Source organism: Opisthocomus hoazin, chromosome 8 (genome assembly GCF_030867145.1).
Source record: "Opisthocomus hoazin isolate bOpiHoa1 chromosome 8, bOpiHoa1.hap1, whole genome shotgun sequence".
NCBI classification, from domain to species: domain Eukaryota; kingdom Metazoa; phylum Chordata; class Aves; order Opisthocomiformes; family Opisthocomidae; genus Opisthocomus; species Opisthocomus hoazin.
This window is the reverse complement of record NC_134421.1, coordinates 21,800,770-21,823,419: the sequence shown is the minus strand read 5'-3', so window position 1 is coordinate 21,823,419 and position 22,650 is coordinate 21,800,770. Positions and strand designations below refer to the sequence as shown.

The following is a 22,650-nucleotide window of genomic DNA, read 5'->3' as shown; positions in this document are numbered from 1 at the left end:
AGGAAAAGAGGGTAAATGACTGGAGCAGGGAGGCTGGGGTGACAGTCCAAGAGTATTTCATACTCAGGGTAGTTGGTGTCAGTTTTAGGAGGTGTAAATGAAGGAGATACTGCCTTTGTTATGAAATGCAAATGGTGGCGTGGTTTGAGTCTGCAAGGCGGCAGAATTGTTTTCATGGCAAGAAAATATTCCCAAGCTGCCTCAGAGGAAGCGGGAGGACAACAGCCCACCAGTAGGTCTTTGTCACCTGGTGATGGTGATATTGTTAGGCACCATGCGAAGCAAGGGGTGGTCTCCCTGGCTGAGCAGAGGTGTGGGAGTGAGCCAAGGATGAGCTGCCTTAGCTGAAATGACCTGCTCGGCTTGAGGAGGGAGCAGTGCCCCCCTACCCTTGTGAACCCCCTTCTGTTTGCTGTACTCAGTGCCTCTGAAACGCTGATCTTTCTAGCATCTGCTTTTGTATTTGCAGAACATCATTAAGAAAGTGATTGGACAAAAATTTGTGTACAAGTTTGTCTCCTTTCCTGAGATTTTAAAAATGGATCCACATGCTGTGGAAATCAGCAGAGAGAGACTTTTGCTGCAGGACAGCGACTGTAAGATGCCTTCCGAGAGCAGGGATCAGCACAAGCACAGCTTGTCAGCACTGAAAAGCACAAGCCGAAATGAATATATCCACTCTGGCCTGTACTCCTCTTTCACTATCAACTCTCTGCAGAACCAGCCAGACCCTTACAAGCCAATCAAAACAGAAAAACTGGAGGAGAAATCAGAAGGAAACACACCAGTCGAAGAAGTTCGGACTGTTATAAGATTTGTGACAAACAAAACAGACAAACAAGTTATGAGGCCCATGGTGTCGTTGCCTTCCACTTCCGAAACAGCAGCTGCCTCTGCTTTTCTCAGCTCATCAGTATCAGCTAAAATATCTTCCTTAATGCTACCCAACAGTGCCAGCATTTCATCTCCATCGTCATCTTCCTCCAGGTCGCCGTCTCTGTCTCCCACCTCACCCCTCCCTGCAGAACACAGGAGCCTCTTCCTTGAGTCCAGTTGCCACGACTCAGATTCCCTTGAGCCTCTGAACCTCTCCTCAGGCTCCAAGGCAAAATCTCCATCTCTTCCCCCAAAGGCTAAAAAACCCAAAGGCTTGGAAATCTCCGCCCCACCTATGGTTCTCTCCAGCACTGACATCGGTTCCATCGCCCTCAACAGCCCCGCACTTCCGTCGGGGTCCCTGACTCCAGCTTTCTTCACTGCGCAGGTAAGACTTGCCTGTCTCCTGTACTCTGCCTTTAGCCAGGTGTTCCTCTCACGTGGCCAGGAGTGTTGGCTCTGTGGGTCTGTCATCATCCGATGGAAAAAAACCCCAAATACATGGGGAAGAGGGAAACGTGGCAGAGGTCTGAACAAAGGGTGGAAAGTAGGTTCCTCCTGGGGTTCCTGCGTGAGTGTGGGAAAAGCCATCACAGTTCACGGACTGCCTGGAAGGATAATGAGATGGGCAGCCGTTAGTTAGCATGAGTGAATCGCTTATCAGTTCCAGCCAGCCTCCAGGTCTACAAAACAAGCAGGAAAACAACAACAAGAAAAATACAGGTTTTTTGTGGGTCAGGACTTGAGCATGTGTGTTGTGGGATGCTTGGTTAGATTTCTCCCCTAGAACTAGATGTTGTAACCATTCAAACTGTGTGACCTTTGCATTAGTTTTTGAATACGGAGCAAACTGAGTGGTCTGTAAGACAAGGCTCTTAAGCCAGTTTCGATTTCCGAAGATTGACAGATCCACAGAGTACTTGTCATAGCTTCCTTTCAGCACAGACCTACTGAACAACCAGTAGGTTATTTTGTTTGTTTTAATCACACATTCGTGGCAATATCAATGCCGAGTTCTCATTTTCAAGCAAGTCTATGAAAAAACCTGGGAGTTCAGAGGAGAAGAGGAAAGTCATGTAGATAATGACCCGGTGTGTTCATTGGTGAGTTTTGTCTTACGCTACCACTGCAAAATCAGACAAAAAATTCCAAGAGTAAAATTATCCCAATGGGGAACATTCCCCCCCCCCACCCCCCAGAAATAAAGGTTGATGCAAACGCTAGCATTGAATGAAACAAGCTGAACAATAAATAAATAAATAGAAACGTGTGTGTTACAAGCTCTCATTCACTTTGGGCGGTCTAGGGGTCATGTTTTGTCCGGAATCCCCTTACCTCTTCCCTGTTTGAAGAGGTTTTACGAGTGATGCTGCAGTGCAGCCGGGTATTAGAGGTGTTTGAGCTGGCCTGCACAGCACGAAGGCCTGGCGGAGGTGAGAGCGTCGGCGAGTGCTCCCGGCCAGCGCAGCACTGGCTCTTACTGAGCTTTTCAGCTGGCGGCAGAGCAAGTTTGTGCAAAGCCACTGCAGTTCACACACACCTGTAAGCCACTGAGGTACGAGGTTGTGTTGCAAAGAAAGAGGATTTTGTGGGCCATTATCTGTCGTTTTTGACGCTGTAAAGCCTGTAAGTGAAATTATGTTTGGCAGGAGGAACAGAAGTGTGGCAAACCAAAATTGAGGTGCATTGACAGACTCCTGTAACCTCTAACTGTGGTATAACCACAGTACGTATTTTGCTTGAAGGGAGCAAATATGACAAGTAAATCATATCAAGATGCCAACCAGACACAATGACAGCACGAGTTATTACAAGCTCACTTTAATCTACTGCTGTCCTAAAACTCAGTGTGAACAGAGATTTCTTTCCTCATTTTGCAGTTATTTCTTTGAATGTTTGATTTTCTCATTCATCTATAAACTGGTGTACTTACTGCCCCTGAAAGATGTAGAAGGGCATTAGGTAGATGCTTGTGGCCCTCCTTTAGCAGGATGGCTGGCTAAGGCTGTGATGACTGTTGTCCAACTTAACGTCACTGCAAATCTTTTTTTTACAGGTTATCCTATCACAGACGAGGCAGATGGCACCCATGTAGGGTAGTTCCTGGGTCCATTTATTTAAGCTTCTGGCTATACAGCAACACAGCTTTTTCCCTCTCTTTTAGTCTTCTGTTTCTAGTGTGGAGAAGCAGCACCCTGCATCCTGCATACTTGACCTAGTGAATATAAAATTAAAACTATGTAACAACAACTGTGTTCAGATAACTGTAATACCGCAATGCAAAATAGCTAAAATAACTAAAGCCGTAATTTAGGCTGGAAATCTGCTGTTCATCCTAGGAAAAGCATGCATCATATCTCAAATGATCTCTTGATTTATCAGATCCCAGTGGCAGCCGCTTGCTGCTGTGGGGCAGGCGCAGAACAGGATGTCAAACACTGGCTCCTGCTCCAGGAGTGTTGCAGGTTCGGACAAGGTCCTGCTGGCTGAGAGGGTGTTTCAGGTGGCTTTCCATTGTACCTGCCGGTCAGGAGGAATACCCTTGGGTGAAGCCCTGCGAAAGGGCACGTGGTATGCACAAGAAAAGTGGATTTGAAGATGTCGGTGCATACAGTACCATACTGTGGTAGAGAAATGTCAACTTTCCATTTGGTTAGCTTCAAAGGGAGATATTTAAATCTTGTTCATTACTTGCTTCTTTTACAGATTACTTCTGCTTGTTATTTTTTTTTGGCTCTCCCTTGGCCAGTGTGGATATGTAATTTTGACTCACTTTTTTTCTTCTGGCCTCTGTTTTAGCATTTGTAACATTTACAACATGCTGTTTCCTTACGGACAAAGTGGCGTGCCTGCAGCCAGCACGTGCAGTGTCTGTATTGTATCCACATGCACCATACAGGCTCCAGCACGTGCCTAATGACCTGGGAGGTAATGTACGTGTGACAGCGCTTGTCTGTTATCTGGCACCTAGAAGAGACAAGAAAGATTGTGCTTACACGCATTCTTTGTCAGAGAAGTCAGGAGCCATGAGCAGCGTTGCTTAACACAGTCTTCTCTGTGCAGTGAATTATGTCTATTTAAACTGTTCCTATGCTTAGGTTATAATGACGTCTTTTAAGTAGGAACTTCCCACCGGGTTCCACGTCTAATACCAGATGTACAGCTGCATGAGGGCAGAAAATGAAGTGACACATCAATTTCTGCGTGTAATTTAAGGATAGCCTGTGCTGTGGTGTTGTTTATGCTTACATTTCCTCTGGTGGTTTTGATGCTTGGCTGATGGTGTTACTGAGACCAAGCCTGGGGGGAACCTGTGCTCTTTTTGCATTAAACATTAACAGATTTGGAGGCTTGCTTTGGCTGGCTCTTGGTTCTGGAAGGACTTGGAGACGTTAGTGCTCTGAGCATCAAAGGACATGAGCTTTTGCTTAGCGCTGTTGTTAGGCATGCTAACATCCTTCCAGAGATGAATGGAGGACAGCTCAGTTTCCAGTCTCCTCTCTCCCTGAAGACTTGCTCTGGTTGTACCTAAGTAGGAATAAACACCTCCAAGTTTTCTTCTTTATTTTCAAAAGACCCTCTTGAGAACTGCATTTTCAATTCTGTATATCTGCAGCTTCTTAGGGGAAAAATAAAGAACCGAGGCATAGCTCATTGGAGCTCAGTACAGTTGGCACAATACTGTGTCCTTAGTTGAATGTTGTTGGGTCTTGCTGCTTACATCTTTGGTTTTAAGGTTAGTAGGCTCTTCGGTAAGTAGATCTCTGAGTATTTATCCTGACCTAATTTGGTGTGTTCCTTGTCAGTTGCATAAATCCCCATCAACAGCCGCCTGCCCATGGAGCATCAGCCTGCGGTGGGGCACAGGAGATGTGCTCTCACTGGTGCTGCTGTTTTCCTGCCCCATGAAAGCACCGTGGTCCTGGGAAGAGGGTGTTTGTGAAGAAGCTAGTCACAAGTGCCTGCTTGTCAAGGATTTTTTCTCAGATATCTTGACAAGAGCTGCCATTTGATGAGATCAAAACAGAAGTTTTCTCCTTGCCAGGCCTCCACCCACTGTTTGCCCCTTTTGTTGTAATCCAGGTATATCCAAACCCTGACCTCGTTGGTACTCCTGTGACCACCAAACCTGCTGTTTTACTGCATGAACAGTTTTTGCTTTCCCAGCAATGCCACATGCTTACTGCTCCTTGGGACATAACTGTGGTTTCTTCCACGGGGTTCAGTGTTTCTGAGAGAGACAGCAGCGCCCTTTGCCCTTGCATTTCTCCGTGAACCCCCTGCTTTTGAGATTCCTTAGAGAAATCATCCCCTTCAAGAGCAGCCAAGCTCTTTGTATTAAATAGCCTTTCAGACACCTTGGGACAGAACCACTGGGAGGACCTTAATGTTTGCTGCTGCTTGTCTCTCCCATCTCTTCTGCTGGTGTTGAACTAATTGTTTGACCCTGTTGTGAACTCCAGTGCGAGCACGTCAGAGCAGGTTTGTATTCCTGTGCGTTGCACAGAGCCTCGAACACCGCAGCTGATCCCTCAGGTACTGCTTTGCAAATAATATCTTCGTCGTATTCAGAAATCCGTACGACCTGTGGTGCCTGCCTTTCTGAGCCTGCTCACCGCAGAGTCCTGGCAATGGGATGGGGCAGCCCTTGGGGTAAGCAGTTGTTCGGTGAGACCCCTTGTTGCAGTTGCCATATGTGGAGTTTGTATTTCTGGCCTGGTGGGAAGCTAGCAGGTACCAGACTGCATGATGTGCTGGTTACTAGGGGGAGATACTCTTTATCTTCTGTCTTCTCTTTATGTGTTTTAAAGTCTGGACAAACTGATGGCCCAGTTCAGCAGAGCACTGAGGCTCTTGTCCTACACAGCGAAACACCTACTTACTTGCTAAGTGTGCACTCAAATTCCATTAAGTGTTTTTCTAAATAGGACTGATTTTGATAATTGGCATCAAGATTACTAATGAGATTAACTCATTATGCCAAATACTTCGTTTAAAACTGTCACATCACTTTCATGTTCTTACTCTGGATACAGAATAATTCATGTGATTCTTCCTCCGAATGGAGATTTGCATCTGCTTTAGCTCTACCTCCCCTCCAATCGTACTTTAGAAGTGCTGCGAGCATTTCCAGCAATCCTTGTGTGCCATGGCACTGGAAGGAGCCACCCCCGAGTTGGGAAAAGCCTTGGATTCATAGTTCCTGCAATTTTGGTTCTTTTCGAACAGTTAGCTGTGCTCTCCGCCGTCCCTCTGGGCACCCAAGGCGTACACCTGCCTCCCCCGGCGTCAGCGGGTGCCCTGCCAGTTTCTTGAAGCTCCTTCCATTTTGAACAGGCGCCGTCAGAGGAGTAAACTTCAAAGACTGGCAGTGGCTCTTTTGGCTCCAGATACAGTTGCATTAATGCTTCAAAAGCTGCAGTCAGGGCGAGCAATTGCTGCCCTTCAAAAGGTAAAAAATTATTCTGAGGAAGACTAGGCTGTGTTTACGGACATTGGGGCACGCGTGATATTTTATACAGTCGCATGAGCGTGGTTCAGATAAATAATAACTGTGCTTCTCTTTAAGCAAATCACAATAGAAATTAAATCAATTTGTATATGAAGGAATATTAAATGTGCCAGTATCCAGTGTTGACCACTGCGGAGAGGGGTTGCAGGGCTGGGTGGGCAGTTGCTGTGTGTCCAAATTCACTGGGAAAAAAAGCCAGTGGGTAAAGCGGAAGATGCTAGAGGTTGTGACTGCTGCATGGAGCTGTAACTCCCGACGCATGCATCATGGGGTGGTTTTTTTCTGTCTTGCAGACCCCAAATGGATTATTGCTGACCCCGAGCCCGCTGCTGTCTAGCATTCATTTCTGGAGCAGTCTCAGTCCTGTCGCTCCTCTGAGTCCTGCCAGGCTGCAGGGACCAAACACTCTGTTCCAGGTAGGTCTTCAAATGCACAGGTGTCAATGCTGAAAGTGCACGTGTGGAAGAAACACCAGGGGAGCATCTCCTTGCATCAGTCTGGAGCTTTTCAAATAGTTTACAAAAATACAGCCGTTAACAGGCCCTTTTAAAGAGAGGCCTGCTTACTCGTAACTTCTTCAAACCCTTGCCAGCACAGTCAGGAGATACAGGGCAGTGTCTACTGCAGCAAGCAGACACATATTGTATGAAGGAAGCAGAAATAAATGCTGGACCCCAGTAAGAGTTGGTAACGGAGCTCTGAGAGCTTCAGGAAGAGGGGGCAGACTAGTCAGGGACCAGCCAGGAGAGTAGTGGAACGTGGACTCTGGGAAAACCAAGACCAGTTTGGGTCTCACGCAGTAAGGTGGGTGTAGGTTTATGCTTCTGTCTTAACGAGCTACTTCTCACTCAGAAGGATGGGGCAGTTGTATTTACAGTAAGGGCACTCTGAACCTGAAGGCTCCATTTCCAGTTCTCCTGCAGATTATCTGTGTGTCCTCAGCCAAGTTACTTCACACCTCCGAGCTCGACCTCTCTGTATGTAACAGGAGGAAGGCAGCATTGTCCCCTTTCTCTCATGGGTACTGGGAGAGTAAAAATCTCAAAAGTTTTTTAGAGATAGGATAGATACAAAGTAAACCGCAATGGCCCCAGCACTCAGCTGCAGCATTCGCTTGAGGCTAAGGAAGAGGATAGTGGGGATGGTATTGGCAGCACCAGCTGTAGCTGCTGCGAAACAGCAGATTCAGTAAGTCAAGGAAGAAATTACGCTGATCAGCTGGTTGGCAAGAGGCACAAGCAGCTGGTGGCCATCCCAGCAGCTGAAGAATGAAGGGGCACCCCTGGAATGAACTCCCCGACTGCTGTGGAGGGCCAGCACTGACAGAAGAGGGGGCTGCTGCTGGGCAGGGACCCTGTGTTCGTCTCCGAACCTTCGGGGAGACTGACCGCCCAGCTCCAGGGCTGGGCCTCAGCTCAGGCGCTCTGCTGTGGGATGGTCCTCACCGGGGACCCTCTACCGCCAGTGGGACAGCTGAACCTGGAGCCCCGGGGCTCCTTATCTGTGTTTCAGATAAATTAAATCATCCCTATTGGAGGTGGGTTTTGTACATGTGGTTTAAAACACCCAGACGCTGCATTTGAGAGGGAGATGGCTGAGCTGTGGCCTGGAATGAGCTTGTACGGACAAACACTGGCCACCCCCTGCGGAAGCCGAAGTGGAGAGCGGCCTTGGCTCTGCCCCCTCTGAGACCCGGACAGCCTGCTATAAATTAGGTCTGATTCAGGCGAAGGCCACCGCGACAGGTCTGCAGAGCACAAAGCTTTATTTTAACAGCCAAATAGGAAATGAGAGTGGCAGCTGAAGCCTGGCCAACCCCGCCGAGAACTGCTGGGTCATCCCACATAGGCATCGGGGCAGAGCTGGCCCTGGGCTGCCTGCACAAGCCAGGCCACGCTCCACACAGCTCCTCAGGGACGGGAGGAAAGAGCTGGAGCTGCTTCACAAATTGAGTTTGCTTTCACCTGGTCATTGACACAGGGCATTGGGAAAAACATTTTGTCGTTGTTAGAACAGCCCAAGTCCTGCCAGCAGCTGGAGGCCAGGCCAGCTCTGCTGCCTGCCTCTGCACCCTCGCCTGCTGCCTTGCATGGAGGAGAGATCAGGCTCCTATATTTATTTTTCTTTCAGGGGTGTGCTGCTTTTCACAATAGCACTCTGCTTGGCACTGCCTATAGTTGTTCAGTACTACTGTTTGTGTAAGTAGAAGGACCAGGATGGGATCCATCCATGCACGCCCACAGTCCAACTAAGCCCTGGACAAGCCTATAGGAAAGTATGGCCCCTCCCTTAACAAACCAGGAGCCTGTTCATAGAATAGTTTGGGTTGGAAAGGACCTTTAGAGGTCATCTAGTCCAACCCCAACCCCCCTGCAATGAGTAGGGACATCTTCAACCAGATCAGGTTGCTCAGAGCCCCACACAACCTGGCCTGGAATGTTTCCAGGGATGGGGCACCTACCACCTCTCTGGGCAACCTGCTCCAGTGTTTCACCACCCTCATTGTAAAAAATTTCTTCCTTATATCTAGTCTAAATCTCCCTGCCCTTAGTTTAAAGCCATTACTCCTTGCCCTATCACTACAGGCCCTGCTAAAAAGTCTGTCTCCATCTTTCTTGTAAGCCCCCTTCAAGTACTGAAAGGCCATAATAAGGTCACCCCAGAGCCTTCTCTTCTCCAGGCTGAACAGCCCCAACTCTCTCAGCCTTTCCTCACAGGAGAGGTGCTCCAGCCCTCGGATCATTTTTATGGCCCTCCTCTGTATCTGCTCCGACAGCTCCATGTCTTTCCTGTGCTGAGGGCTCCAGAGGTGGATGCAGGACTCCAGGTGGGGTCTCACCAGAGCAGAGCAGAGGGGCAGAATCCCCTCCCTTGCCCTGCTGGCCACACTGCTTTTGATGCAGCCCAGGATACGGTTGGCTGCCTGGGCTGTGAGCGCACTTTGGTGGCTCATGTCCAGCTTTTCATCCACTGGCACCCCCAACTCCTTCTCAGCAGGGCTGCTCTCAATCCCTTCATCCCCCAGCCTGTGCTGATGCCGGGAGTTGCCCTGGCCCAGGTGCAGGACCTTGCACTCGGCCTTGTTGAACCTTATGAGGTTCACCCAGGCCCACTCCTCAAGCCTGTCCAGGTCCCTCTGGCTGGCATCCCTTCCCTCCAGCATGTTCACTACAGCTTGGTGTTGTCTGCAAACTTGCTGAGGGTGCACTCAATCCCGCTGTCTCTGTCATTCCTGAAGATATTAAGCAGTACTGGTCCCAGTACAGACCCCTGAGGGACACCACTTGCCACCGACCTCCATCTGGACACAGAGCCATTGACCACTACGCTCTGGATGTGACCATCCCACCAGTTCCTCATCCACGAACAGTCCACCCATTCAAATCCATCTGTCTCCAATTTAGAGAGAAGGGTGTTGTGGGGGACCGTGTCAAAGGCCTTACAGAAGCCCAGATAGATGACATTGATAGCTCTTCCCTTGTCCACTGATGTAGTGACTACATCAAAGAAGGCCAAAAGGTTGGTCAGGCAGGACTTTCCCTTGGTAAAACCGTGCTGGCTGTCTCGAATCACCTCTCTGTCCTCTATATGCCTTAGCAAAGGTTCTAGGAGGATCTGTTCCATGGTCTTCCCGGGTGCGAGTGCTGTTCTGGCACTGCTGGACATGATGACGTGCATACTCCCTCACAAAGCATGGAGATGCTTATTAACTGGTAAAACCCTCTCCTTTGATGGTTATGACAGCAACTCGCATACACCTACGCCCGTACACCCTTGCAGCCTATGTAGAGCATCACTGAAATCTGCTGCCTCCTTTCACAGAATTTACCTTGATATATTGACCTACCTGGAAAGTCTTCCCTTTGAAGCCACACTGCTGTGTAATTAAACTTATTTTGATGTTCTGCCATGAAATAATTACCACATAACTGGAAACAGCGAAAGACTTGCACGGAATTGGTTAATTCAAGGAAATGTAGCCAAATTTAAGGACTATCAAATTAGCCTGGATTAAGGGCTACCTAAATGAAGCGTATTTTCTCTGTTACTCCTGTATAGACGGTAGCACCGAGAAGGCGTAGTCAAGCCCCCGATCCCTATGCGTGTGAGCGAAGCGCGTTGCCGCAGCCCCAGAGCCTACAGGGAGAATGGGAAGAAGAACGCGAGAGCTGGGTTGGGGTGGAGACCAGGGGACGGATGAACTTGTGACACTAGCATTGCTTGTGTCCCAGGCTGTAGTGCCAGCGTGCCACCCGCCTCGACCAGCACCAGAGATCACATAACCCTCTTTTTGTTATCTTTAGAAATCACGTTGTAATTTACATGTCTCACTTTGGAAACTGAGACTAGAAAAACAAGAGCTTGAAATCAAGTTCTGTGTTTTAATGAATCTTGGCAGAAGCGATAGACATATTTCCTGTGGTCTGGTTTGGTCAAAATAAAGGTACAGGGCAGTCCTGGCCACAGGAGGAGGGCAGTGCCAGCCCCCTGCAGCACGCTGCTCAGCCTGTGCTGCTCGGTGTGATTTCCAGCTGAACGTTGGGAGATTGATACCATTGACTGTGGCTCTGCAGAGGGATCTGGAGAGGCTGGATCGATGGGGCAAGGCCAACTGTATGATGTTCAACAAGGCCAAATGCTGGGTCCTGCACTTGGGTCACAACAACCCCACGCAATGCTACAGGCTTGGGGAGGAGTGGCTGGAAAGCTGCCTGGCAGAAAAGGACCTTGGGGTGCTGGTCAGCAGCCAGTTGAACATGAGCCAGCAGTGTGCCCAGGTGGCCAAGAAAGCCAACAGCATCCTGGCCTGTATCAGGAATAGTGTGGCCAGCAGGAGTAGGAAGGTGATTCTCCCCCTGTACTCAGCACTGGTGAGGCCGCACCTCGAGTACTGTGTGCAGTTTTGGGCCCCTCACTACAAGAAGGACATTGAGTTGCTGGAGCGTGTCCAGAGGCTGGTGAGGGGTCTGGAGAACAAGTCTTATGAGGAGCGGTTGAAGGAGCTGGGGGTGTTTAGTCTGGAGAAGAGGAGGCTGAGGGGGGACCTTATCACTCTCTACAGCTGCCTGAAAAGGAGGTTGTAGTGAGGTGGGTTTTGGTCTCTTCTCCCAGGTAACTAGCCATAGGACAAGAGGCAATGGCCTCAAGTTGCATCAGGGGAGATTTAGATTGGATATTAGGAAAAATTTCTTTACTGAAAGAGTGGTCAGGCACTGGGACAGGCTGCCCAGGGAGGTGGTGGAGTCACCATCCCTGGAGGTGTTCAAAAAACATGTAGATGCGGCACTTTGGGATATGGTTTAGCAGGCATGGTGGTGTTGGGATCATGGTTGGACTTGATGATCTTAGAGGGCTTTTCCAACCTATGATTCTATGATGCTATGAACTAACATCTTAGTGGGAGAGTAATCCTGTTGCAAGGGGATTGTATGCACGTGTAGAGGTTGATGACGCCGCAGTTGGCTGTTGGAGGGCTGATCTGGTAAATGGTAGAAATACACCGTACAGTTGAAGTCAGGAGCTCTGTCATGGGGCTCGGTCTTTCTGAAGCCCACAGAAGCCCAGTGCAGTGTGCTCGTGGAACCACGAGGCCAGGTCGGTGTCTGCCACTGGGATAATTCCTGCCTCGTGCTGCAACGAGTTTATTCCACCCCCTTGCTCTGCCTTTTCACAGGTCAGCTGTCAGTACATGTCACTGCCGGCGAGTTACAGTCGAGATGCTGTCATGAGCTGGGAATATACGGCTTATGTATTGAAGGAGTATTTTTTGTGCAGTATTTCAGAAGCAGAAGGTTAATACTAAATGACAATGTATTCTGCTTCACATATTGTATGATCTGGCACACCTAGTTTACAGCTTCTTAGTGAATACAGAGAAAAGCTGCAATTACTTGAGGGTAATTTTCCCCAGTTTTGTAGTCACAGTTGTGCTTTTCTGCCCTAAAACTACACCTCAACTTTCACTTTTGCAACGCTCTTTCCCACTTAGCTTTTAGGAAGGGCAGATGAAAAGCCTGGATTTTAATTAATGTTTTGTAGGTGGAAAAACATTTTTGGAAGCAGAATGGATGGCAAACATCGCTTTATAGCATTCATTTTCCCAGGGTGATGACAGCTGTATGGTTATGGGAACTTTTATATTAAATATAGCCAACAATAGATTTACACATGCCCGTACATTTACAGATTATTCAGGTTTCATCCTCTGTTTCACATTCCTGAGGGCTGATGTAGGCATTTGGTATGTATCTTCCTGTATGACAATGACAGCTCTTGAGACCATCTGGAGTCGGTTGCTAACGCCAAACGCGTGTGCTGCTGGGCTGAGTGCTTTGAGATAAAACGTGATTTCTGCCTTTTGGCCCGTTACAGTTTCCGACTCTGCTAAATGGTCACATACCAGTGCCGCTGCCCAGTCTGGACGGAGCCTCTTCTCCCGTACTGCTTTCTCCGAACGCTCAGAAATCCTGATGACGCCTCATCACGCCAAGGACTTATTGGCGGATTTAACACTTCATTCCTATGGGCTAGTTTTTCCTGTGTCATGAGAAGGACGTTGTGAAACCCTCTGTTACTTTGGTTTGCACTTTTCATTACATGGATAATCTACTTTTATTATGTTAGCATTTTTAAACAGTGTTTATATATAAAAGTATATATAAATCTGTTTTGCATTAAATGAATTATAATTTTTTTATATCATAGCTCTCAAGTGTTGAACACTTCTGTTGTTGATGAAGTACTTTTGGTAATGGATCGCAACAATGTATCTAATAAGGATGTGAAGCTTCTTTTTAATCCCTTTTTCCGCATATTATGCGTTGTGCTTGTGTAAACTGTAACCGGCTGTGCCTTCTTTTGCATAATGTCATGTAAATGATTTATATATTTTCTAGTATTAAGATGAAAAGTTGAAAGACAAAACTAGTATTGAACAGCCCTAGGGTAGTATTTCAGTATTTTCTCCACGGATAGGCCATATGATGCAGTGTATTCATGTAACTTTGTATTAAGTGCTTTCAAATTGTATAAAAATAGCCTTACAATTTTTCTTTGCTGAAGTGAAAAACGTACTCAACCTTACAGTCAGGAGACGCATTTAGGAGTAACAAAGCCACATTTACACATTTATGCCCCAGGTTCTTCTGTGGAGGTGCAACAGGGAGGAACTGGGCCGTGTACATTCACGAGACCTTTCCAGAATTGGAGAATACTTCTGCGGAAAAGGCGACGGTGCTCGGAGGCTGCTTGGCCTGTACTGCTTACGAGCTGCCAGCGTCACAGCTGGGAAGGCTGCAGGTATCTCTGTCCTCCCAGGGAATGAGGATCATTCCCAATAGAGAATTTCCAGGTGCTTTGTTCAGTCGTGCCAAGTGCCTTCTACTATTTCCCTGGAAAGACTATTTATTCTAGCTACGAAAGCTCAGAAGGTCGCGTTTCCCCATCCCCCAGAGCTGGAGAAGTTACAGAACTGTAAATTAATGCCTGGTGCTTGTAAAGAGGCATACTGTACGTGTGGGATGTTTATGTATAAACATCTGAATTCTGGATTAAAAACCAGCACTGTGTTACTATATACTTGCAACTTGAATTTACTGGGCATGTCCTTTACCTTGAGGCGATGGCTTAGTCATCTAAATGCCAGGTTAGGATTAGGCCAGACTCCCTGGCACCGCAGATTCTAATCTTGGCAGGGCTGATGCGAATCTTCAGTTTTCTGAGGTGGCTAAATTTGGGCTGAACGCAGCTTTACCATGTAGGTTTTTCAGATGAGACCTTCAAAAACCAAACCAAAATCAGAACCCTGTTTGCTACAGGTCATTAGAACTTCTAATTTGCTTTCTGGCCCAGCGGCTGGTCAAGTCTGTTCTTTTTGAAATCTATGCAGTGAGTTGTCCGCCGATTCTCTGTTTGGATGCATTTCAGTGATGGTGTGTGTAGTTAATTGTAAAGCGCTTTTGGATCCTTCAACCTGAAAGGTGCTAAATAAACATTTTATTAATGCAGTTCTGATGTTGAAAAGCCATTTTTGGGGCAGAGGTAGTCTGACAAAAGACAGCAGGAATTTTCCTCAGGCTTCTGGGTTGCACAACCAAAAATGACTCCTCGGTTTCACTCGGAGTAATTAACGGGATAAAAACCTGCTGTATCTGTATGAAGCACCAGTGCTGATAAACAGAGCAATTAGGCACAAGACATAACGAAGAACACTGAAGCACACGGGAAGTCATTCGCCTGACGCAGCATTTCAGGAGCTCCAAGAGGTACCACCCCGCGGAGTCAAAACCAGAAGATGGACCTATGCAAAATTTACGAGAGAAGGGAAATTTCATACCACGTAAAATCAGAACAGGTCAGAAGAAAAGGCAGCGTGTGACTGACGGGATTGACTAGTCCAGCGGAGATTAGATCACAAGGGCTCACAGGTCAAACATTTCCCTTTCAACGGATTCCTCCCAGGTACACGCAATATTTTTCAGTGACTAAGTTACAGAGAGGCAATTATTCCCACTCTAGAGCCAAATCTGGTCTCATTTTTAAGTATCAATGTCCACTTCAGTAAAGTCTCGCCTTGTACACGCCAGTATAGCTAATGGGAGAACAAGGCACAGAGATGAAGTGTTTCTTCACTCTTTGACCTAGGAAGAAGTATTGAATACCACACGGCAAAAAACCCCAGATGAACATGAGAGGAGGGAGCGTGTGGCAGAGACGAGATTCTTAAAACAAAAAGCATCCGGATTATCATGAGTTTGTTTCTTCCAAAGTTTGCTTCTTCCAAGGTTTCACAGCTACACCTCCCCCCCAGTTACTGTGATTTTCTTTTAAAGGTAACAGAAAATAGCAATTCTAGGACAAAATCTGTTTGAACAAATTGCCGTAAAGTATCCGAGAGAATTCAGTAAAACTTCAGGGAAGACACCTAGCTAGAAACAGGAAAGTAGTGCTGTCTTCTCTTGGAGACAATAAAAAATAGCAACAGAACAACAGATCCTCTTTTGCTGGTTGACTTTTCAATGAAGAAAAAAAAAAAAGGTTGTCAAATCTGCCTTCCAAATTGGTCAATGATGTGGAACCAAAATTCTTCCTACTGGGAAGGATTAGTACAAATAACATCCAGCCCCTCAAGTGTACCCCTTCCCTAAAACACTAGATTATTATGCCTTATGCTTCCAAGAAAATATTCTATTGGTAATTTTCTATTGAATTTTATTAACAGGTGTCTTTTTAACTGTAGAGAAAAAGCAAATAAATGTTTGTAAAATAAATACTGTGACAGCGTCAATATTTCTGTGGCATGGAGAGCTCCAGGAGGAAAATCCTGGGGAGCAGAACGGGAGTTACTCTCTCTTCAGCATTCTTGGTAGCAATTGCAATTTGATCACACTTCAGGAGTTTTTGGATAGGTTTACAGGGTATTCATGCTTCAGCAATCCAGAAAGCTTTCGATGTTACATAGGCTGGGTGCACAATTACGCTATCCTTGGCTTACCTTTACATTGTTTTTCCAGAAGAGCAAGGATCCAGCAGCAGGGCCGCAGCTACTGGGTAGCTTTGCCAAGAGATTGCACACATCTTCTGCCCTGGCACAGGTACGGTTCGAAAGCAAACTTTTGAGGTGGGGAAAACAGTGATGGGTGCTGAACAGCGACAGAAGAAGAAAGATTTGACACACATCCATTACGTCAACAAAGAACAATTTGTTTTGTCTGAAGAGAAGTAGTCTCATCAGACAGGCACTTGCCAATCTGGAAATACCTACTGAAGACGTCACGCATTGTCACCAAGATGACTGTTCAAAGGAGAGATCGTCCTTTAAAACAGATGACAGCACTTCATTTTAGCAGAACGAGCCTCTGCATTAAGAGGCTGCGTGGTCTTGTGCCTACAGGAAGCATCTTTAGAAGCCATCGTGGCCACCAAATAAATTTAGGAAAGGCACAGTAACTACAGGTAGTCTTTTAACTAAGGGCATCGCTGTTCCCTTCTGGTCCCAAGACTGTCTCTGTATCCTGCAGGATAAAGAAACACAGCTCACTCAGATTTAAGAATACCTCTACCAGGTCATCAGAAAACTGCAACTTTCAAAAACCCTTTTAGTCCCAAGCTGTGACTGCTCTTCCCACTTAAGACACGAGTGCTCTGCCTACACAGATGCAGTACAAACCTATTTCTCGAGGGCAAAGAGATTGACAGCATTAGTGAGGAGGAGAATAGATTTATTTAGAAGAAAAAAGAATGAACCTCAGCAAGGACTCTGGAGCCACCAGCATCATGGCCTACCTTGGCGGGTATCTGCAGAACAGCGTCCTAGGGGAGAGGACTCTAGGATATGTTGATTTTTTTCTTGGAAGATTCCCATCAGTTCGTGTTCACTCTGCAAGAAGTGCGAATGGATAAACATAACCTTCGTTATTCCTAGCGGGGCTCCAGGCCAGCTGCCTCCTCCTGCAAATTAAGGAAAAGGACGTGGAAGACAAGGAGGGGGGGGGAAGTCTTTGAAAAAACAAGCTCAGAGGGTGAAAAAGCAGGAGCAGGCAGCGCTGCCGCCGAAGGACCTGACCTGCAAGAGCATGCGGGGACGGGGAAGAGCATTCTCCCCAGTCTGGAAGCCGCAGCGATGGCATTTCCACCAGCAAGAAGATCCCAGTGCAACAAATGAAGGAACTTCATAGCTCTCAGGTGAAAAACGTGTTTCAGGGTAAGGCATCTGCGCTGAGCGAGGCTCGCGTTTCATGGCCGGCCATGAAAGCAACCCGCTCGGGCAGGCCCGCTTCTGAGGTGGTTCTGGGGGATGCAGCCAGGACAACAAACGAAGCAGTTACTCACGACGGTAAGTGTGTACATATGTGTGCATTCGCAGTTTAAGTTGGCTCAAAAATGAGAGAACTTAAAAGAGCTAAAGGGATTTTAGGAAATGTGAAAATAATGGAAAATTGTAATGTACGCGTTTTTCCACTGACACCAATCTTTGTCTCCCAGTTAACACGAGGGGCCCAGTACAGCGCGGTGAAAATCACACACAAAAGACTAAAAAAAAAAAATCTAGAATAGCTAAACTCTTAGTAGTTCTGACAACATGAGTTCCCACTGTGGCCTAGAATGAGAGCGTGATTCCTGTGTGGCTGAACTCCGCAGATGAAAAGGCCGTATGGTATGAACGACAAAGCCCATGTACCCACTTGGCTTCTACACTTTTCAAAATCATCCTACCTGTAGGGCCAGAGCTCACTTTACAACGCACCAATCAGCTGAACACTTGCACAGAGCTTCCTTTCGGTTTTATAATCTATACCTGCTAACTTGTCAGTCTCTCCAAGTGCTCCGGCACGGATGCTGGTGGGATAAAGGGATGCTGCTGCCCCACACGCAGGCCAGACCTCAGCATTAAATCTCTAACAAGCCAGGATCCGAAATGAAAAAAAAAGAATCTGTAAAGAGTAAGCATTCAAGTTCCTCTCCAAAATTCAGAAATTTCACAGAAACATTGCATTTGTTTCAAAGCCAAACTTTACTATGGGACAAAAGGTACTGAAACGTGCTAACGAGTGCACAAATTAACGCAGCTCTGCCCGCTGGTGACCAGACCAACCGACCCCACGTCTGTGGGCACGTGTTGTCACTGACAGGGTAAGGTCTCGCTGTGCATTTCCATACCCTAATTTGCTTGGATTTCTTTCAAGTCTGACCCTCATTCTGGGTATTTCCTGGGTTTGTAATACTTAGCCTGGGGATATTTAGAACACAACTCTCATACATTTTGTCCTCAATAACTGAATGTATTCTTAACCTTAATTCCATCTTAACACTGAAAACCAGAAACAATGTACCTTTATTACACTGAAAAACTCTCACGCAAACAACAAGCAAGCAGCCCAAAGAACACCACCTCGCAGTTTTACAAATGATTTGCAAATACAAAGTATGCTGATTCTTTAATAATCGTTTATTTAAACTTTTATTGCCCAATTGAGGGATACACTCTGGCCACTCCATGCTGTGGTAAAGCAGCACAACAGTCACACCGCCGCGTTGAGACGCGCGTTCCACCAGAGCATGGCCGAGCCGCCGGTTTGCCCCTTCCGTCCCCCGCTCCATCCTGCCCTGCCAGCTCCCGTCCTCCAGCCACCCTCTCCCCCGCAGCCTTCACCCGCATCCGTGCGCGGCCTCGCCACCGCCTGCCTCCATCCTGCCTGCCTGCCAGCCCACCTTGCTCCCGCGCGCCCTGGCATTCCTGCCCCGGGGCAGGTTGTGCACACTGTCTGTCTTCTGAAAATAACCGCTTAAAATCAGCTACAACCTGCAGGCTGTTTCTCATGAACGGATCGCTCATCTTCAAGCAAAGTTTGTCACACCGAATCTTGACAGTCATCCATTTTTAGCGACTATCTGCCTAGTTTGCATCATGGTTGAGGTCTTCTCCCGACCAGGCCGACAGTCCCTACCGCTCTTGGGGACAGCGGCCTCAAGTCCGTAGCGCCAGACGCTGTCAGACAGGAGGCAGAACGCTGCACTGCACGAAAAGGTGTCAGAGAAACGCCCACGACTTCGGACTCGCTGACTGCCGCCCCAGGCAGGCAGCTGCCACAGACCCGCCTCTGCTGATGCAGGAACTTCAATTACAGACAATTAAAAAAAAAAGCCAACCCAAACAAAGAAACTGGCTTGACCACAGATGCCAAGTTCCTTAAGAAATACATTCTTTAAAGCTACCTCGTAATGATGCAAACTGATTCACTTGCAGGTCCTCCGAAAAATCTCTTTATAAACAGAGTGCTTTCATTTTATGGAAGATCTTTTCACCTGTAACAAAAAAGCTGAATTCCCACTTAAAGCGGAAACCTCCTTTTGTTAGCTGTTGTTTGATCCCTTTCTAAAGTTGTTAATGCACTTCATTTTACCAGTTAAACCTTTAAGTCCTTTACTCATTAGTCACATTATTCCTTGTTCTTTTACAGCCTATAAAATATTACTGTTCTAGAAATGCTAAGTCCAACATTTACCCACAGTGAACACTTACTCTCTAGCTTCACTACTTCTGTAAAAAAAGATGTTTTTCTGATACTTCTTTCTTCAACACCGTCACGTCTACAACCTTTTCCTACAAAGTTAATCAGTATAAAATCTAGATCAGACCCGTAGCAACTGTAAAAAAATAAATAACAGCTATTTCAGGACAAAGGTTTTACATCAGCGCCAAACCCGCCTCTGACACTCGCACCCCCCGCTCCCGCTGGTACCAGTGGGAGACCCACGCAAGTATCCGAGACGCGAATCATGCTCCTAGCCCCAGGCAAGGCTTCCGATGCCACGCGACCTGCGGGAGTTGCTAACGCTCGGGCTATGGACCGCGCTTACGGTAAGAGCCCGAGCGGCCCAGCCGCAGAGCAGCCTCACGACTGGTCTCTGACACTGCGTCTGCGTCGCGCGAATGAAGAAGCAGCCGAAGTGACAACTGACGGCTCCCACAACACACAGCTCTGGCTGAACGTTTCCAGCAATGCCCCAAGAACCGCAAGTTCACTTTGGCTGTATTTTTAACAACACAGGGCCTCTGTTATTATAAATTTCAAAACAAAACCAAAGAATTCCACATAATATTTATACTTTCAAAAGTACAATATTAATACAGGTCGGTCAGTTAGAAATAACAGCAGTTTGTTAGGTCTACAAGATTTAACGTAAAACCGGCTAACAAATGCTGAAAAGCAGTAGTGGTCCGATAGTCACCATTACACATGAATTTCTCTCTTCCAGAAAATTAAAAAAAAAAAAAAAAACCCAATTCAAATTTACCAGTATCAATGAAATATTAATAAAACACCCCCCAACATGCCACAATCACTATTCACAAATAAAGTTAAAATGAAATATACAAAAATTCACTTAATACTGTTAAATAACAATAAAACTACAAGATTTCCTGAACAGAAATGGTAGGACCCCTGAATGTTTTACAGTGAACGTCAGGAAAAATTAAGTTACCTATGACTATTTTCATGATATACCAGCCAAGATTTACATGACCATTTCAAAATATACCAATAAAGATTTACAGTCTCTTTAAGATGCACTAAACAAATAGGTTCATAAAGGTGAACACAGATGCTTAAAAATACTGTAACCATCACCAAGGGTGTACTTATGATACTCACTGAGATGCATAAGCATAGTAGTAACATGTTTACTATCTCTGGTAAACAGACAACATCTAAGATCTGAAAAACTCTCTAAGTTCCCACTGTAAAAGCTCGATAGTATAGTGAGCTCTTATCAAGTACAAACTTGCATCTTTCCAGTTGATTTCAAGTGAATAATGCACAAATGAGAGAGCAACAAGGTGGGAAAAGTGTGACATTATTCCCATGTTCTTGTAATTAGTTTTCCTGTTCCTCTGTAGTAAAATTCTAAAAGTAAGCCAGGGTCCAACGTATTATGAATCCTCTTTTTACTATTTGTATTTCTAGGTTAAAAACAAGGTAAAAAAGTCATTGCTTCTGCAGGCCCCATATGCACAACAACGTGCAAATATCTTCTGCTGGAATAAGCCTGACAAAATTTATCACCCAGTGCCCATGCTCTAGTTTATCAAGAACTAACGTAGGATCTGAGAGCAAATAATAGTTACTGTTCACTTGTTCGAATCAACTTTCACACCATGTGCTTTTCAAAAACATAATATGCATTATAATTTTTCAACTATTCCAAGACATACTTCCAATGTTAAATAAGGAATTAAGTGCCATGAACTTAGAGCATTAAAGATGGTTCACCTATAGCCAAGCAAAGCTATGCTTACATTCCAGGAAACACTGCAGTTCAAGAAATACAAAATAACCCCGCAGCAGTAGAACATTTTATGAAGAGAAACAGATGCATTCACATATTATAAAGCCATTGCAACTTCTTCAGGCATGGAACTGTTGTGTTAACTATACAGACAGTAGTTATTTAGCAGCAATGATTCCGCAATAAATAATGCACTGTGTTTCTCAGTCCTGCACAAAAATTGCAGCTACAGTTACATCAACAGCTGTAACCTACTGGCTCTAGTGGCAGAGGAGACCTTAAAACCAACTGTACAAAAAATTGTCACACTGTGACAACAAATATAAAAACATAATCTGCAGGTTGGAAATAAAAAGACTCCACTGTGAAGAGGACAGTGTAGACAAACTGCGATTCCAAGTCCACCAACAGAGCGCACTGCCTTCAGATCCGAGTCCTTGGCCGACAGCATAGGCTTGGGTTGAGTCTGCATCGCCCACTTCAAAAAAGCATGCTCTGCCTTCTGTTCTTCCCATGTCCTACAACAGAACACAGACCATGGTAAGAAACCGAAGCATTTGCACAACAGGGTATCCACATCCTCTGTCTTTATTTTGAGAGAATATCCTTTGTGCTTAAACCAGTATCAGGGTCTCTTTCAGCTGCACTTGTTGCCCTTTTCTTTTTTTTCCACTTTGCCACCATTCAACACCCACACAGTAACGGTCTGGAACTCCAAGACGTTCTCGTATTAACAGCCCCTCTTGCCCACCCCTAGTAAAACTCACCTCCTCCTGTGCATTTAGCTTACATGTCTCTACAGGAACCTGAGCAAATCATTCTTGACATTTGTTTGAGTACATCCACACAGACCAATTTAACAAAGTATTTTTCATTTCTGAATGTCTCTGCCACAGCATTCCATCTGCAGATACGAGAAAATATTCAGCTTTCCATACCTGTCTCTGGGTAGGTGGAATTTCGAAAGCCAGGGTCTTTTTGCAACTGAATCTCTTTTAGACTGAATATTGAAACACCTGGAATGTAACAAAGAAATTAATTCATATCCAAACATAACAACGCTTTATTGAATAAAGTTCTATCCTTAATTATACAGTTTAGATAAAAAAAAGTCTCCTATTCCCAAATATTTAAGTCAATATACACAAGACTTCTTCAATAGGTTAGATTTGAGAGTTTTTTCTTAAGCAGTGTACTTGGCTTTATCATACTATCTGAACAACACTCTGTGCTTTACTAGTGTTCATCTTACTTTCGGGCAGAGTGTGTATCCTTGTTCCAAGACTTCTGAAGTACGCATGTTTCATGGCCTCTTCTGCCGAAATTCTCTTCTTTGATTCATACTATTAACATAAAAGGATACAAGTGTGTTGGTTTTCAGTAAAAAACTCTTTGCATCAAGTGATTTCATCAAAGGGAGAAATAGAGTTCTACTTGCTCAGTACTTCCCACCAACTCGCTAGGACAAATTT

At 46.0% G+C, this 22,650-nt stretch overlaps 2 protein-coding genes across 5 annotated transcripts in view; one reads left to right on the top strand and one right to left on the bottom strand.

The window, feature by feature from the left end:
* ELK3 (ETS transcription factor ELK3) overlaps positions 1 to 14,394 on the top strand; it is a 41,139-nt gene extending 26,745 nt beyond the window's left edge. The window contains exons 3-5 of the mRNA XM_075428660.1: positions 470 to 1,264; positions 6,682 to 6,804; positions 12,761 to 14,394. Of these exons, the coding sequence (XP_075284775.1) occupies positions 470 to 1,264; positions 6,682 to 6,804; positions 12,761 to 12,859 (1,017 nt within the window). The 3' untranslated portion in view covers positions 12,860 to 14,394. The remainder of the gene's footprint in view (positions 1 to 469; positions 1,265 to 6,681; positions 6,805 to 12,760) is intronic.
* Positions 14,395 to 18,213: 3,819 nt separating this feature from the next.
* Positions 18,214 to 22,650, bottom strand: part of CDK17 (cyclin dependent kinase 17) — a 95,880-nt gene continuing 91,443 nt past the window's right edge. For all 4 annotated transcript variants that reach the window (XM_075428000.1, XM_075428003.1, XM_075428001.1 and 1 more), the window contains 3 exons: positions 22,431 to 22,521; positions 22,117 to 22,194; positions 18,214 to 21,696 (listed from right to left, as the gene is read on the bottom strand). In XM_075428000.1, the coding sequence (XP_075284115.1) occupies positions 21,659 to 21,696; positions 22,117 to 22,194; positions 22,431 to 22,521 (207 nt within the window). In that variant the 3' untranslated portion in view covers positions 18,214 to 21,658. The remainder of the gene's footprint in view (positions 21,697 to 22,116; positions 22,195 to 22,430; positions 22,522 to 22,650) is intronic.